Source organism: Lontra canadensis, unplaced genomic scaffold (genome assembly GCF_010015895.1).
Source record: "Lontra canadensis isolate GAN:19392208 unplaced genomic scaffold, GSC_riverotter_1.0 scaffold60, whole genome shotgun sequence".
Lineage (NCBI taxonomy): Eukaryota > Metazoa > Chordata > Mammalia > Carnivora > Mustelidae > Lontra > Lontra canadensis.
The window spans coordinates 8,172,723-8,188,505 of record NW_022631054.1 but is presented as its reverse complement, the minus strand read 5'-3'; the positions used below and the strand labels follow the sequence as shown (position 1 = coordinate 8,188,505).

At 51.4% G+C, this 15,783-nt stretch overlaps 1 protein-coding gene across 4 annotated transcripts in view; it reads left to right on the top strand.

Annotated features, from left to right (window-relative positions):
* HIVEP3 (HIVEP zinc finger 3) overlaps positions 1-15,783 on the top strand; it is an 86,849-nt gene that overhangs the window by 22,285 nt on the left and 48,781 nt on the right. For 2 of the 4 annotated variants that reach the window (XM_032877461.1, XM_032877457.1), the window contains exon 2: positions 8,184-13,792. In XM_032877461.1, coding sequence (XP_032733352.1) covers positions 8,717-13,792 — 5,076 coding nt within the window. In that variant the 5' untranslated portion in view covers positions 8,184-8,716. Of the gene's footprint in view, positions 1-6,139; positions 6,251-8,183; positions 13,793-15,783 lie in introns of those variants that run through there. The other 2 variants (XM_032877458.1, XM_032877459.1) reach the window with 2 other exon arrangements.

Sequence of the window (15,783 nt, the reverse complement as noted above, 5' to 3'; positions counted from 1 at the left end):
TACTCTGTTGTTTCAGTTAATGGTTGTGTTGTGTTGTGTTGTGTTGTGTTTTGTCTCTCCTGTGTTGATACCACACTGCCTTGATTACTGTAGCTTTATAGTAAGGTCTATGATTTATGTCTGTTTTCATATTACTGGCCTGGCATTGAGAAGGACCCTGTGATGCTTGCAGACTGAGTGAACAAATGAGTTGTCAAGTAATCATTATAAGTGCTGTATCATTACTTGTACCCTTACATTCATCCTGCCATGTGGGCAAGAATGGTAGAGACCACAGGTCTCTATTTTTGTCATTGTCTAACTTTGGAATACACTATATATGTCACCTAGTATTCCTGGTCATTTTTCTTTATGTGGTTTATTCTATAATGTGTGTGTGTGTGTGTGTGTGTGTGTGTGTGTGTGTGTGTATGATAGTGTATTCTATATATTGCTCTTCACAGTGGACCAAAGAACCTTAACTTCCAGAAGGTTTGTAAATAGATGTGCCTTTTATACCACTGTCATTTGTGTAGAAACAAAAGGCCATTGAAGGGACAGCTAGAGACCTGCTGGAAAAATGAGAGAACAGGCCATGGCAACAAATGTGAAGTATGAAATCTTGGGCAGTTATGATGAGAGACTGGAAGAATGAAAATGGCTGACAAGTCTGCCCAACCTGGCCCAACTCTCACTTTAGGCTTTGTTCTTCCCTAAACCCTTTGACCTACAAGTCCTTCCTGGACCATTTAGATAAGCAGGTCGAGTTAAATTCAGAAGCTCACCAGTTCCCATGGACATCCAGAAGCCTCTTTTAATCTTTACCAAACAAGTCAGATATGCATAAATGATGAGATAGGTAGGTGGATAGATAACTAAAGATATAACAACAGAGAACTTAGTAGATTAATTAGCTACAAGCATCTGGGTTTCACTGGGCCCTTGCTGAGACCAGACTATAGTCCCTGACCATGGCTCATTTTCAATCTCAACAGGAGCAAGACTTAAACATTGCACTTTTCTAGGTGGAAGGGGGAAACTAAACTCTTAACAAGGCCAGCCCACCTGCTAGGAACAGGGTTTAGTTACCCAAATATTAGGACTGTGACTCCAGTCTGAGTTCTATCTGCCAGGATTCTACTGCCTTTTCTTCTTCTTCTTTTTTTTAAAGATTGTTTTTTTACTTATTTGAGACAGAGAAAGAGAGCACAAGTGAGGAGAAGGACCTGAGGGAGAAGGAGAAACAGACTCCCTGTTGAGCAGGGAGCCCAATGTGGGGCTCTATCTTAGGATCCCGGGATCATGACCTGAGCCAAAAGCAGACGCTTAACTGACCGAGCCCCCCAGGCACCCCAGGATTCTACTGCCTTTAGGGTCTCTACCGCAGAGGTCCTTTGATGGCCCAGGTTCCATTTCTGGCTGTGTTATTACCAGCTTCGTCATTCTGTGCCCCAGCTTCCTCCTCTGTAACATGAGGATTATAATAGCACCAGCCTGATAGAGCTGTTGTATAGAATACAAGGAACAACCCCAACATATGTTAAGAGCTCACTTGTCCCTCTAGACATGGAACATAGGTCAGGACTTTCCTTTCCTGAGTTGTCACAACTACATGTACTCAGGACTAAGTCTGGGCTTCCACTGGTCTGACAGAGTGAAGTTCTGTCCACATTATTTCTTGGTCTTGACTGTGAAGAATGTTCCTGCTTTCCTCAGGGATGTTGCTAGAGACCTTGTCTGCCCTGTAATGTCAATTCCACCTCAGTCCCTGGGCTCTTTAACAGGAGGACAAACACCAGCCTGGTGTAACTCACCCAGGGTTGCCTAGGTTCCTCTTTGTTATGAAGAGACTTTACTTTTTGACCAGTGTGCAGAAATTCCAAGTCCTGTCTGAGTTTTGGGGTTAGGGAGGAGGAGAAGGAAAACTAGAAATGCAGAGACCACAGTCATCCAAGGGAAATGATTTGGGAATCTTTCAGACAGTGAATAATCAACTACTCACTGTGGTTAGGGAAGCATTTATCAAGAAACTCAGCCCTGAGTTTAGCGGAGTCATGAAGAGTGATTTTACACATGGGGAGGAGAATTTGATGCAAATGGGGGTGGCTCTAATTAATCAAGAAGACTTCCTGGAGGATCTGGGGTACTGAAAAGGAAGAGGAGATCTATCTGAGCCTTCGTGATCAAGGTCAATGTTCTTGAGGGTTTTGCTAGGTGACAGCCTGCTCTTGGGGTTCAGTCCTACCTCTGCCCTTTCTTGTGTCATCTGAAGCAATTGGCGTCACTTCACTGAGTCTTGGTCCTCTCATCTGCCGAAAGAGGACCTGGGTGGGGATCGATATGTTAATCTTTAGTATAGTTTGGGGACATGGTGGATGCTCCTTTAAGTATTTTGAAAATATGTTCAATATTTTCCTCAATACTAGATCCAGTGCCAGGCACTGGAAATATGAAGATAAATAAAGCCCAGTCCCTGTCCAGTCCGGGGAGACACAGGTTTGCTGGAAAGATGCTAATGAACTGGTTAAGCCACAGGCCCAACATCTTAGGCTTCTTAAGGAAGCACCCTTATTGGACCTGTTGGATTAGTGGAAAACTTCATCCCAACATAGGTAATCCATCAGAGCCTGGGAGTGCCTATTTTCCATGAGTGAGTCTAGGCCAGAGCCTGTGTGGGTCTGGTTGCCCTGAAAACTTTATCCAGCCAGCATTCTGCCTCTGGCCACCACCCCATGGGACAGACTGTGCCTTCCACCTGCTTTCCAATGGCCAATGCTAACCCCAGCTCAGTTAGATGTGTGGGACAACTGGGCCTTCACAGTTTGGGGCATTTGTTTTGTTTTGTTTTGTTATTCTAGGGTCTAGGAGGGAATGTATGGAAGCTCCTGTCTGTGCCCTGAACTCACCTCAGCACAGTGTAGGATCCTTGCTCAGACTCTGGGCTCAGGAGCCCCAAAGACTTTGCTAGGGTAGAGGCCACAAACTCAACATTCCCAGTAGCCACATTCAGCCTCCTGTGCTCTGCATGTGTTGTACCTCCCACCTAGACTAGAATCCCTTCCTTCCAAATCTAACTATCAGCATTTTCCCCATCTCTCAAGGCCCAGCTCAAACACAGCTTCTGCCTGCATTCCCTAACTCCTCTGTGGGATTAGTGTTCAGATTCCTTTCTCTGCGTGTTCCCTTGGCAACAGCAGTGTGTAAACACAGAGAGGTCAAGAGCGTGCCAGTTAGGGGGTATGCACAGGGAAAGTGCAGGGTGGAGAGAGGAGGCTGGGAACGCTAGGTGGGGCCTGTTATGGGAGCTGAAATGCCATTGGCTGCATCTCCCTGCAGTGGGGAGCTATTGGACATTCTTGGCAGAGGGAGAAGCTGGGTGAAGTTGACGATTGAAGAGATTATTCTTTCCACAGTGAATGGTGGGGTGAGGTGGAGAAGGTTGGGAACCTAGAGGCAAGGTGATTCGTTACAGGAGGCACTTAGAGGAGTTTCATCAGTTTTTCCCAAATACCAGGCTGTAGAACAGAAATGTATATGTTAGATTTACATGGATAAATTTGTAATAATGTGGATTCTGGGGTCCTTTCCCAAGAGATTCTTTTTTGGTGGATCTGAAATGGGGCTAGAATCTGTGCTTTCAGAAAATGTCCCAGGGCATTTTGAGAGCATGGGGTGGACTCTTCAATAATGATGTCAGGAACACTGGATATCCGTATGGGGAAAAATTAAGCTTTATCCCTACTTCATTCCTTACACAAAAACAAATGTCAAATGGAACCAAAGACTCAATGGAAAGGAAAGAAGTAGGAGAGGGAAGGATGGAGGGAGGGAAGAATGGAGGAACAAAGAGGTCGAGGAGAAGAGGGAGGGAGGAAAAAAATTAATTCATAGAGGAACTAAAAGAAATTGGGTGACATTCTAGAAAATAATCTTGGACATGAAATCTAAAAATCCAAAAAGGAAAGATTGATGATACATTTGACCACGTAAAAACAAAATTTTCTTATTCAGAAAAATTAAAGACTCCTGGGTATATTAAGGAGGGCACGTATTGCATGGAGCCCTGGGTGTTATATGTAAGCAATGAATCTTGGAACACTGCATCAAAAACTAATGAGGTGGTGTACGGTGACTAACATAAAAAAAATAATAATTAAAAAAAAGACTACCAATAAATAAAAATACTTGCAGTTCATATAAAAAGGACTAATATGCCCAACATAAAAAGAGTTTTTGTAAAACAATAAGAAAAACATAAATTATTAGGAACACAAACAAAGGATATGAAAACTCGATGGATGAAATAATGGGTTAATAAGTTTGTGCAGAGTTCTAAGCCTCACTGGAGATTAAGAAACACTGATTCAAGACAAACAAAATATCACTGTGGTAGGCAGAATAATGATTCCCCAAGAAGTCACGCATCTTAATCCCTGGAGCCTGTGAATATGTTGCCTTTCATGGCAAAATGAATTTTGCATATGTGATTAAGAATCTGCAGGTAGGAGATGATCCTGGATTATCCAGCTGGGTCCAGTGTCATTACAAGAGTCCTTACAAGTGGAAAGCAGGGCAGGGCAGTCAGGGTTCATGATTCAACGTGAGAAGGATATGGCTGGCCGTTACTGGCTGGTTTTGAAGATGGAAGGGGCCACGTGCCAAGGAAGCAGGCAGCCTCCAGAAGTGAGAAAAGACAAGAAAATAGGTTGTCCCCTTGAGTCTCCAGAAAGAAGAAGGTTGGGAACTTAGCCCTACCTTGATTTTAGCTCTCATGAGACCCATTTCGGACTTCTAACCTCTAGAACTGTCCCATGAGAAGTTGTGTTGTTTGAAGCCACAGTCTGTGACAGTTTGTGGCAGTAGCAGGAGGAAACTAATACAGCCATTTTATCTCCTCTATTAGTAAATATTAAGAGATTGGTTATATTCTAGATAGGAAGATGTTCGGAGAAACAGTCCTTGAATGCAACTGGTGGGTGCGTGAACTTGTGCTTTTTGGAGAGCGATTCGTCAGGGCCCATCAAAAGCTTCAAGGTATATTCCCTTTAGCCAAGTAGTTCCCCTTCTAGGAACTGATCCTGTGGTTATGCTCACATGAGTATGCTTTGTGGGTCTCCAGCCCCAGCAACCTCCCCTCTTCCCTGTGGGCTGTCCTGACAGCTAGACCTACAAAGCTTCCAGAAGTAGAAGCCAGGTGGTCTGATATGTTAACCAACCGGCTCTTGAAGCTCAGGTTCTCCTTGCAGTTCTAAGCTGGTTTCTAAGCCAGAGCTCTCTGAGGGCTGTGGTCTGGGTGCCAGACAACATGGGCCCCCGGACCCTTCTGCCACCATCAGCAGACAGTGTCCATCCTCCCTCTGTCCATCCCTGTTGGCCCGGCTCCCAGGCTCTGTCAGGGGAACCCTCTACCTCTGACCTCACGTCACTGGTGACTTTTACAGGTGCCCTTACCAATTCTCTGGAGAAGCAGCTTTTTCCTCTGTTATATCAAGTTTATATTAACATTTTACACATACCCTCAGAAGCACAGACAGTAGGGAAAAAAAAAAACTATTTTCTTGGTGTCACTTGGTCACAGTGATTAGAAATCATCCTTCTAAAGGAGCTAAAAAGTAAGAAAGCATTAATGCCAGTCTGAATTGCAATCCACTCCAAGGCTGAGAGGCCTTTGAGTTCTCATAGGTTTTCCCTGAGCCTGCACCCCCAGTTCTGACTGCCTCTTGTATTAAGAACCTCAGACCCATCATGTGGTATAGACAGCACAGCAGAGAGCCCTGTCCCAGGAGTATGAGGACGAGTGTGGTCCTGGGCTGCTCATGGCTCACCATGGCTCAGGAGCCTTCCCTGCAGAACAAAGGAGCAGACCTTCTGGCTCACAGGCCTCATTAACTCCACAGTATGGTTGTGTCCTGGTTGCTCCTCCTCCAGGGGGTTGAGCCAGGAGGGCCCCGCTTGCAGGTGGAGGCCGGAGGCTGACCCTTGGCACATGGTGCTGGCCCAGCGAGTCATGTGATGACCCAACAGTTACCTGACTGTCTTCCTCACCCTCCTCACCCTCCCCACCCCTCCTACCTGGCCCCTGGAGAGCCCATGGCTGGGTGAAGGGACAGCCGCAGGACTTAAAATGTAGGGTCGTCCTTGGCCAACAGAGCCCCACTCAGATCAGTCATGCTCCAGGGTCCCATCCATCCATCAGAAGAAGCAAAGCTTACCACTAGCTAGTATTCTGAGGGTGCTTTGAGATCCTTGCTTCAAAGGATCAGTGGAAATAGTAACTATAGAAAAACGTTTACTATCCATACACAGTACCCGAGGGCCCACCAGGCGTTCCAGACCACCCCAGAGAATAGTTCTGTCCCTGCACTGCCTCTGCTTTGTCCTACCTTAGCTTAGATAAGCTAGGCCTGGGGTAATGCCATCGTCATAACCTCCTCAACCTAAGCTGTGCCCCCCATTTCTCCTGTCCAGTAGCTGCAACAAGTGTAGAATATAGGTTGAAAGGCCTCTTTAGCTTTAAGCTTCTAGACACCTTCGGAAGCTCTCCAGGGATACAGCCCTGGGATACAGCCCATGCCCCTTGGGGCCAAGCCAGTGCTTTCATAACACATGGAGCCATAGACGGATGCCCACTAACTCCTCTAGAAGTCATAGAGGACATTTATTCACTGAGGCAGGGGACAGGCCCTGGCCAGGTATCAGGAGGCACAGGGGGTTCTGATCCCACCACCATCGCTGTGCAAGTTTTAGGGAAAATCCCTCTAGCCTCAGCCTCCTCATCTGTCGAGTGAGGGGGTTAGACTAGACACCCAATCTCTACGATTCTATTAGGAGGCCATGGTGTAATTTCAGTCCCCAGAGCAGAGATGAAAATTTGTACCAGACACCCAGAAACAGCACTTGGGCCTGCCTGGGGTCACAAGGTAACTATGGATTGTAAGGAGACCATTCATTCCAGCTTGCCTGGGACAGCGCTGATTTTGTCCTGTTGTTCCTCCATAATTACTAGTCATGCCTCTTTCACTCTCAAAAGTACCCCACTTTGGATGATGCCATTTTATGTGACCATCCTACTGAGAGTAATATGAGAAATGAGATTCCTCAGCCTTCCATACACTCAGCCTGCTTCGTGAGGATGCCTTCTCTGCCCGAGTTAGAGGCCTTTGAATTGCTCAAAGAAGAGCCTTTGCTGAGTTATGACCTTCTGTTGACAAAAGTCAGTCGCTGCCTTTGCTGGAGGGCTCTCATTTGAAGATGTAGGGTGACCTCGTGCACCCTCACTGCCCCTGTCTAAAGTAGCACAGGAAAAAGTTCTTTGCAAGCAAAACTTAGCTTCATGCAAAGAACTCAGCTATGTCTCCCTTTCTGGCTGCCACAGCCCGGTGATGGACCCCATGCCCCCTCTCCCCTTTGGCTGGCAGGAAAAGCTAGAGGAACCTGCCAGAATGACCCTCCCAGCTGTTGTTTGGCAAACTAGCCATGGCTGTGTTAGACTGTGGGTTTGCATGGGCTGAGGCAGTGGGTTTTAGCTTTTCCATGAAACACGGGCTTGGGTTAGCAAGGGCAATAAGATCAGGAATGATGCCCCTTGTAGATACCTTCAGAGCCCAGGACCAGAGAAGGAATAATACTAACCTGAGAATAATCCATTTTCATATTATTGCGATTATATGGGAGAGCTCATCCCTGAATCACACCCCAGCACCTCCTCCACCAGCTGTAGGATCAGCCCACACTTGCCCAGTGGCATCCATATCCGTTATCATGTTGAACTCCGTTGCAGCCCCGAGATGCAACTGAGGCAGGATTTGATGTTATCCCATTATATAGATTGGGCATTGGAGGCTTTGGGAGCTGAACCTGCCTCAGAGCAGAGCCTAGGCCTCCCATCCCTGACTTCCCTGCCATTCCCAGAGCCTGCCCTCCCCCATCTCCCACTCCTACCGCCCCACATGCCCACAGTCCTCAGAACTGCCAGTGGCATTCAGGTCACCCAACGCCTCTGTGAATGCAGGTGAGGGAGGTTCGGGCTGTGCTCAGGTGCACGGAGGCAGGGCTGTGACTTCTGGTCGAGTCTCTCCGGTTAAACTTCTAGGGATATCACCGTGTCTCACAGAGTCCATGCTGCACAGGTTGTGGACACATTGCAGTAACTCTCCCTTCTCTTGTGTGTATGTGTATTTCTGTGTTTGTGCTTTCATCACTAGAAGAGCGTGACTCCCCCTCTGTGGCCGCGGATCTCCAACACGGGACTCCAGGGGAGAAGGGGCTGGATCGAGCTGCCTGAGGCAGCCAGCGTGACTTCTCCAGCGCCAGGACAAGGGATGAGTGGGACGTGCCTGCAGATGTCTCTAGCCTCCGACCACTTGCATAGCACACAGGGGACTTGTGGGTGGCCACTTGCCACTGCCAACTGAAACAGTATGATGGCAACATTGACATCTTTCATGACGTTTCCACAACAGACATTCAAGCGGAAAGTGCTGACGAATTTTCTGTCTTCAAAGTAGAGGGCCATGCCTCACCCATGTGAATAGTTTGGGCCCCAATGACCTGCTCTGAGTCCACTCACAGCCAGTGACACTTGCAAAAAAACTCCCAAAGCCCATCTTGGGTTTGGCTTCCGCAGCTCTTGACCAATGTGGCCAAAGCCAGACACCACCTTGGGACACTTGGATTATTCATAAATGCAGCCTACCCCAGCCCTCCCTGAATAGCATCTGAATTCTCTGGGGAGGTCATGGATCCTGAACAAAGTGTCAAGGGCACCAAGAAGGCTGAGGGAAGTCCCCGGAAGCGGCTGACCAAAGGAGAAGCCGTGCAGGCCAGTGTTTCGTCCAGCGCCCCGTACCCAGGGAGCAGCACGGCTGTCCCCCAAGAGGGCCCCCTCCAGGAGCTCCTAGCCCCACAGCCCTTCTCGGGCCCTGCGTCAGTTCTTAGGGAAGGCTCTCAGGAGAAAACAGGCCAGCAGCAGAAGCCCCCCAAGAGGTCCTCCATTGACACCTCCATCCCCATCTCACAGCTTCCGCAGCACCCTCTGACACCAGCATTCATGTCGCCTGGCAAACCGGAGCATCTCCTAGAGGGGTCCACGTGGCAGCTGGTCGACCCCATGAGACCTGGACCCTCAAGCTCTTTCGTGACCCCTGGGCTTCATCCGTCAGGCCAGCTCCTCCCTTCCCACGCTTCCATCATCCCTCCTGAGGACCTGCCTGGCCTCCCCAAAGTCTTTGTGCCCCGTCCCTCCCAGGTGTCCTTGAAGCCCCCAGAAGAGGCACACAAGAAGGAGAGGAAACCCCAGAAGCCAGGCAAGTACATATGTCAGTACTGCAGCCGGCCCTGCGCCAAACCCAGTGTGCTCCAGAAACATATCCGCTCGCACACCGGCGAGAGACCCTACCCCTGTGGCCCCTGCGGCTTCTCGTTCAAGACCAAGAGTAACCTGTACAAGCACAGGAAGTCCCATGCCCACCGCATCAAAGCTGGCCTGGCCTCAGGAGTGGGCAGCGAGATGTACCCCCCGGGGCTGGAGATGGAGAGGGTCCCCGGGGAGGAGTTCGAGGAGCCCACGGAGGGGGAAAGCACAGATTCGGAGGAGGAAACGGGCAGCGCATCCGCCCACCCTGCAGAGCTCTCCCCCAGGCCTAAGCATCCCCTTCTGTCCAGCGGTCTGTATAGCTCCGGGAGCCAGGGCTCCAGCCACGAGCGCTGTTCCCTGTCCCAGTCCAGCTCGGCCCCGTCGCTCGAGGATGCCGCTCCGTTCACGGAGCCCTCGTCAGAACACCCCCTGAGCCAGAAACCCGAAGACACCCACACCATAAAGCAGAAGCTGGCCCTCCGTTTGAGTGAGAGGAAGAAGGTGATGGACGAGCAGGCATTTCTGAGCCCAGGCAGCAAAGGGAGTACAGAATCTGGGTATTTCTCCCGCTCTGAGAGCGCCGAGCAGCAGGTCAGCCCCCCAAACACCAACGCCAGGTCCTACGCAGAGATCATCTTAGGCAAGTGCGGGCGGATCGGGCAGCGGACCGCCATGCTGACGGCCACCTCCACCCAGCCCCTCCTGCCCCTGGCCGCTGAAGACAAGCCCAGCCTGGTGCCTTTGTCTGTGCCCCGGACGCAGGTCATCGAGCACATCACCAAGCTCATCACCATCAACGAGGCCGTGGTGGACACCAGCGAGATCGACAGCGTGAAGCCAAGGAGGAGCTCGCTGTCCAGGCGCAGCAGCATGGAGTCACCCAAATCCAGCCTCTACCGGGAGCCCCTGTCGTCCCACGGCGAGAAAGCCACCAAGCCCGAACAATCACTGCTGAGCCTCCAGCACCCGCCCAGCACCACCCCCCCTGTGCCTCTGCTGAGAAGCCATTCAATGCCTTCTACCACCTGCACCCTCAGCACCCCCCATCACACCTTCCGAGGTAGCTACTCCTTCGACGACCACGTTGCCGACCCGGAAGCCCTGAGCCGCAGCAGTCACGTGTTTACCTCCCACCCCCGGATGCTCAAGCGCCAGCCGGCCATCGAACTACCTTTGGGAGGGGAGTACAGTTCAGAGGAGGCAGGGCCCAGTAGCAAAGACACGGCCTCCAAGCCCGCGGACGAGCCAGAAGCCAAGGAAAGCGAACTCACCAAAAAGACAAAGAAGGGTTTGAAGACGAAAGGGGTGATCTATGAATGTAACATATGTGGTGCTCGGTACAAGAAGAGGGACAACTACGAAGCCCATCGAAAGTACTACTGCTCAGAGCTTCAGATCTCGAAGCCCGTCTCTGCAGGTGGTGCTCATGCGTCCCCGGAGGCGGAAAAGAGCCAGGCCGAGCATGAGCCCTGGTCCCAGATGATGCATTACAAACTGGGGACCACCTTGGAACTCACGCCACTGAGGAAGAGGAGGAAAGAGAAGAGCCTTGGGGATGAGGAAGAGCCACCGGCCTTCGAGTCGACGAAAAGTCAGTTCAGCAGCTCCGGCCTGTCGGATGCGTCTCGGAACCTTCCCCTGGAGTCCGCCAAGTCACCAGCAGAGCCGAGTAAGTCAGTGCCCTCCCTGGAGGGACCCACAGGCTTCCAGCCAAGGACTCCCAAGCCAGGGTCTGGTCTAGAGTCAGGGAAGGAGAGGAGAACAACATCCAAAGAAATCTCTGTCATCCAGCACACCAGCTCCTTCGAGAAGTCCGACTCTCTGGAACAGCCCAGCGGCTTGGAAGGGGAAGACAAGCCCCCGGTCCCGTTCTCCTCCCCTCCCCCTGCCCCGCATGGACGCTCAGCCCACTCCCTGCAGCCCAGGCTGGTCCGCCAGCCCAACATTCAGGTCCCCGAGATCCTGGTGACTGAGGAGCCCGACCGGCCAGACACGGAGCCTGAGCCGCCCCCTAAGGAACCCGAGAAGACAGAGGAATTCCAGTGGCCCCAGCGCAGCCAGACGCTTGCCCAGCTCCCAGCTGAGAAGCTGCCACCCAAGAAGAAGAGGCTGCGCCTGGCAGAGATGGCCCAGTCGTCGGGGGAGTCCAGCTTTGAGTCGTCCGCACCCCGGTCTCGCAGTCCCAGCCAGGAGAGCAGTGTCTCCCTGAGCGGGTCCAGCCGCTCCGCCTCCTTCGAGAGGGATGACCACGGAAAAGCCGAGGCCCCTGGGCTCTCATCCGACCCACGCCCCAAACCCTTGGGCACCCACATGCTGACTGTCCCCAGCCACCACCCACACGCCCGAGAGATGCGGAGGTCAGCCTCAGAGCAGAGCCCCAACATCTCCCATTCTGCCCATATGACTGAGACACGCAGCAAATCATTCGACTATGGCAGCTTGTCCTTGGCAGGCCCCTCTGTGCTGGCCCCAGCAACCCCCGTGGCCCCCGTGGTCCCGCCGGCCCCACCAGAGAGAAGGAAATGCTTTTTGGTGAGACAGGCCTCTCTGAGCAGGCCTCCAGACACCGAGCTAGAGGCCACCCCCAAGGGGAGACAGGAGAGCGAGGAACCAAAGCCCTCATGCAGTAAACCTTCCACCAAAATCTCATTGCTCCAGAGTTCCTCAGCGGCCACCTCGAACAGCGGGCACCCGGGAGGCAAGAGCCAGGTGCAGGACAGACCCCCACTAGGGTCCACTCCACCCTACACAGAAGCCCTGCAGGTGTTTCACCACCCCATTGCCCAGCTGCCCCTGCATGAGAAGCCGTACCTGCCCCCGCCCGTCTCCCTTTTCTCCTTCCAGCACCTCTTACAGCATGAGCCGGGACAGTCTTCAGAGTTCTTCTCCACCCAGGCCATGTCCAGCCTCCTCTCCGCACCATACTCTATGCCCCCTCTTCCTCCCTCTTTATTTCAAGCCCCGCCACTTCCTCTCCAGCCTACCGTGCTGCACCCCGGCCAGCTCCCCCTCCCCCAGCTCCTGCCTCACCCAGCCAGCATCCCCTTCCGGCAGCCCCCTTCGTTTCTCCCCGTGCCCTACCCAGCCTCATCAGCACTCTCTTCTGGATTCTTCCTGCCTCTGCAATCCCAGTTCTCGCTTCCACTCCCTGGGGATGTGGAAAGCCATCTGCCCCAGATCAAAACCAGCCCTGCCCCACTGGCAACAGGAAGCACGGGCCTTTCCCCCAGCACAGAGTACGGCAGTGATGTCCAGCTGCCCCCCAGGGATCCCCCAGCCAGCTGCTCAGCACCCACATCAGCCCCTCCGCCTACCCTGCCGGCCTGTCCCGACGCCACGGTGTCCCTGGTTGTGCCGGTCCGCATTCAGACCAACATGCCGTCCTATGGGAGTGTCATGTACACCACCCTCTCCCAGCTCCTGGTCACCCAGTCCCAAGGCAGCTCAGCAACTGCACCTCTTCCCAAGTGTGAGGAGCCCCCATGCAAAGGGACGACAGTGTGTGGGACAGACGTGTACGAGGTCAGGCCTGGCTCAGCTGGGGGAAGTGAAGAGCAGAGCAGAGGCTTCCCGACTCCATACTTGAGAGTGCCTGTGACGTTACCAGAAAGAAAAGGCACTTCCCTGTCATCAGAGACTGTTGTGAGCTTGGAGGGGAGTTCTTCCACAGTCGGGGGGAGCAAACGCGTCCTTTCACCGGCTGGCAGCCTGGAACTTACCATGGAAACCCAGCAGCAAAAAAGGGTGAAGGAAGAGGAGGTTTCCAAGGCGGATGAAACACTCGAGCTGGTAAAACCATGCAGCGTGGTGCTCACCAGCACAGAGGACAGCAAAAGGCCAGAGAAATCCCACCTGGGCAGCCAGGGCCAGGGCAGGAGGGAGCTAGAAACAGCATCCAGCCTATCCTCAGATCCTTCTGACCCAAAGGAAATGACTCCCCTTCCGCACTCTTCATTGCCCCATGCAACAACCCCAGGCTCAGAGGCATTGAAGGAATACACCCAGCCATCCAGTAAGCCTCACCGAAGAGGGCTGCCCCCACTGAGTGTGAAGAAAGAAGATTCCAAGGAACAACCTGACCTCCCTCCACTGGCACCTTCCAGCTCGCTGCCTCTGTCAGAAACGTCCCCCAGGCCAGCCAAGTCACAAGAAGGTACGGACTCAAAGAAGGTACTGCAGTCCCCCAGCCTCCACACGACCACTAATGTCAGTTGGTGCTATTTAAACTACATTAAGCCAAATCACATCCAGCATGCAGATAGGAGGTCCTCTGTTTACGCTGGTTGGTGCATAAGTTTGTACAACCCCAACCTTCCGGGGGTTTCCACTAAAGCTGCTTTGTCCCTCCTGAGGTCTAAGCAGAAGGTGAGCAAAGAAACATACACCATGGCCACAGCTCCGCATCCTGAGACAGGAAGGCTTGTGCCATCCAGCTCCCGCAAGCCGCGCATGACAGAGGTAAGTCAGCTTTAGATGTCCTGCTGAGCTTTTAAAGGCACATTCCCCTCAAGTTCTATTTGCGTAACTAGAGCCGGGTGAGTGGGTGGGTTTGCCCCCTGTCAGCTGTGACTGGGCATCTTATAAGGAAACATATTTATTGGGTTTCTTTGTCAGTGTGTCTCTCCCATCACCAGACTAGATACATTCCAATGAAATGAGCTTTAAAGTCGTCCTGTTTTCCCATTAGCCACTATTGTCAAATCAAAGACACAGTCGGAGCCAGGGTGGAAAATGTTCTCCAAGAGACCAAGTTGGAAAACTTGGCTGGTGGGAAAGCCTACTACATTTTCAAAACTTTATGCCACTCCACGGGTTCCTCCGTAGTCCTGTTAGCCTTCTCCTGATTTTCTTATTCTCCACACCTGCTATTTCCATTCTCTGGTAGCACTCAGAATCTTCCCACTCCCCAAGTTTCTAGAATGTGACACAGCAACTCCTGAAATACCACTGCTTTCTCTCCCGTGAGCAGGATAGCCAACAGAGCTTGGCTGCAGTGTTCCTCGTTGCCACTAGGGGTCAAGATCACGCACAGCCTGACCCATCTATTCCGTGTGGCAGCACCCAGCCCTGACCAAGGTCACAGCTTCTCCTCCAGTGCCTCTGACCCGAGCCTGCTTCAGGAGCCATACAGCGAACAGACCCCTGCCAGTCCAGGGAGTTTGACATTTGATAATTCCCTCTTTGCCTCAGATACACGACACCCGCATACCCCGGTAGGGCCAGCCTGAGCACCCAGGCCATGTGAAACTACGCCAGCTTGGTGTGTGTGGAATAAGAGTTGGTCTTGTTGATTGAGTCACCTTGGTGTGCCAGGTGCTGTGCCGAACCCAGTCAGTGCTGTCTCTACCTGGGAGGCAGCCAGACCACCTCCCAGCTCAGCTATGGATGACCCAAGGGTCAGAGGGTGAGAGAGGTCAAGGTCACATGGCAGGTCTTTGGCACATTCAGAATTTGAACTTAGACCTCTCTGACTCCAGAGAAACAATTTTTTTTCCCTTTCTATTAATGGAGGAAACAAAACCATAAAAGTGACTGCAGATTTTAAAATGTTCATCAAAATGTCTTCAGATCAGACACTTTGATCAAATCAGGCCTAAATCCACTAAACTAAATTCGTATCACAGACACACGAACAAAACTGTGTTCGGGAGCTCCTCCTATATTCATCTCCTCCTCTTTGATCACCCAGTGAATTTTGTGCACCAAATTCGTCCTTAGCTCAGCTGGATAGTCTTCACAGGATTATTTCCCAGATCTAGTCTCTGAATATCCTTGTCAGTTTACAGACATCCCTAGATGAGATCTCCATGTTTGCCATAAACATTGTGACTGATTTCTCTCCAGCATGTCTTCCTGGCCACGGCTCCCCCCAAGATGCTTTTGTAATTTTATTCATACTTACAACTTCTCATGCCCCTGCTGTGGGCCACGTCATGTAGAACTTTGCTTTCAACCTCACAACGACCTTGAAAGTTAGGGTACTGTATCACCATTTTATAGATGAAATGGCCAGTTCAGAGAAGTTAGGTAACCTGAAGAGGGCTACACAGTAAATGTCAGCACCGCAATTCAAAACCAGACCTCATTCCAAAGCCCTTTCCAACGATCTGGACTTCCTCTGTTTGAATGACTATATAATAAAAGTCCGTGTACGAGAAAGGAAGAGTTAACTTAATTGAGTTTGGCCATCTTTGGTTTAAAAGGCATCTTTCATCAAATGAGCTGAAACCTGCAAACTTTTTCTTGAAATAAAATGCTAGATTCACTGGCGTGTTTCCTACCAGAAGCGCACCCGTATGGTGTATTCATATAGCTGCATGGCCCACCGCTTCATGCCTTCCTACAATTACACACCTCTCTCTCTCTCTCTGGCCTCTGTTTGCATAGCTCCAGTGATGGGGAGCTCATCACCTATTGGTACAACCCAACCAGTCTTTGGACAGTACTTT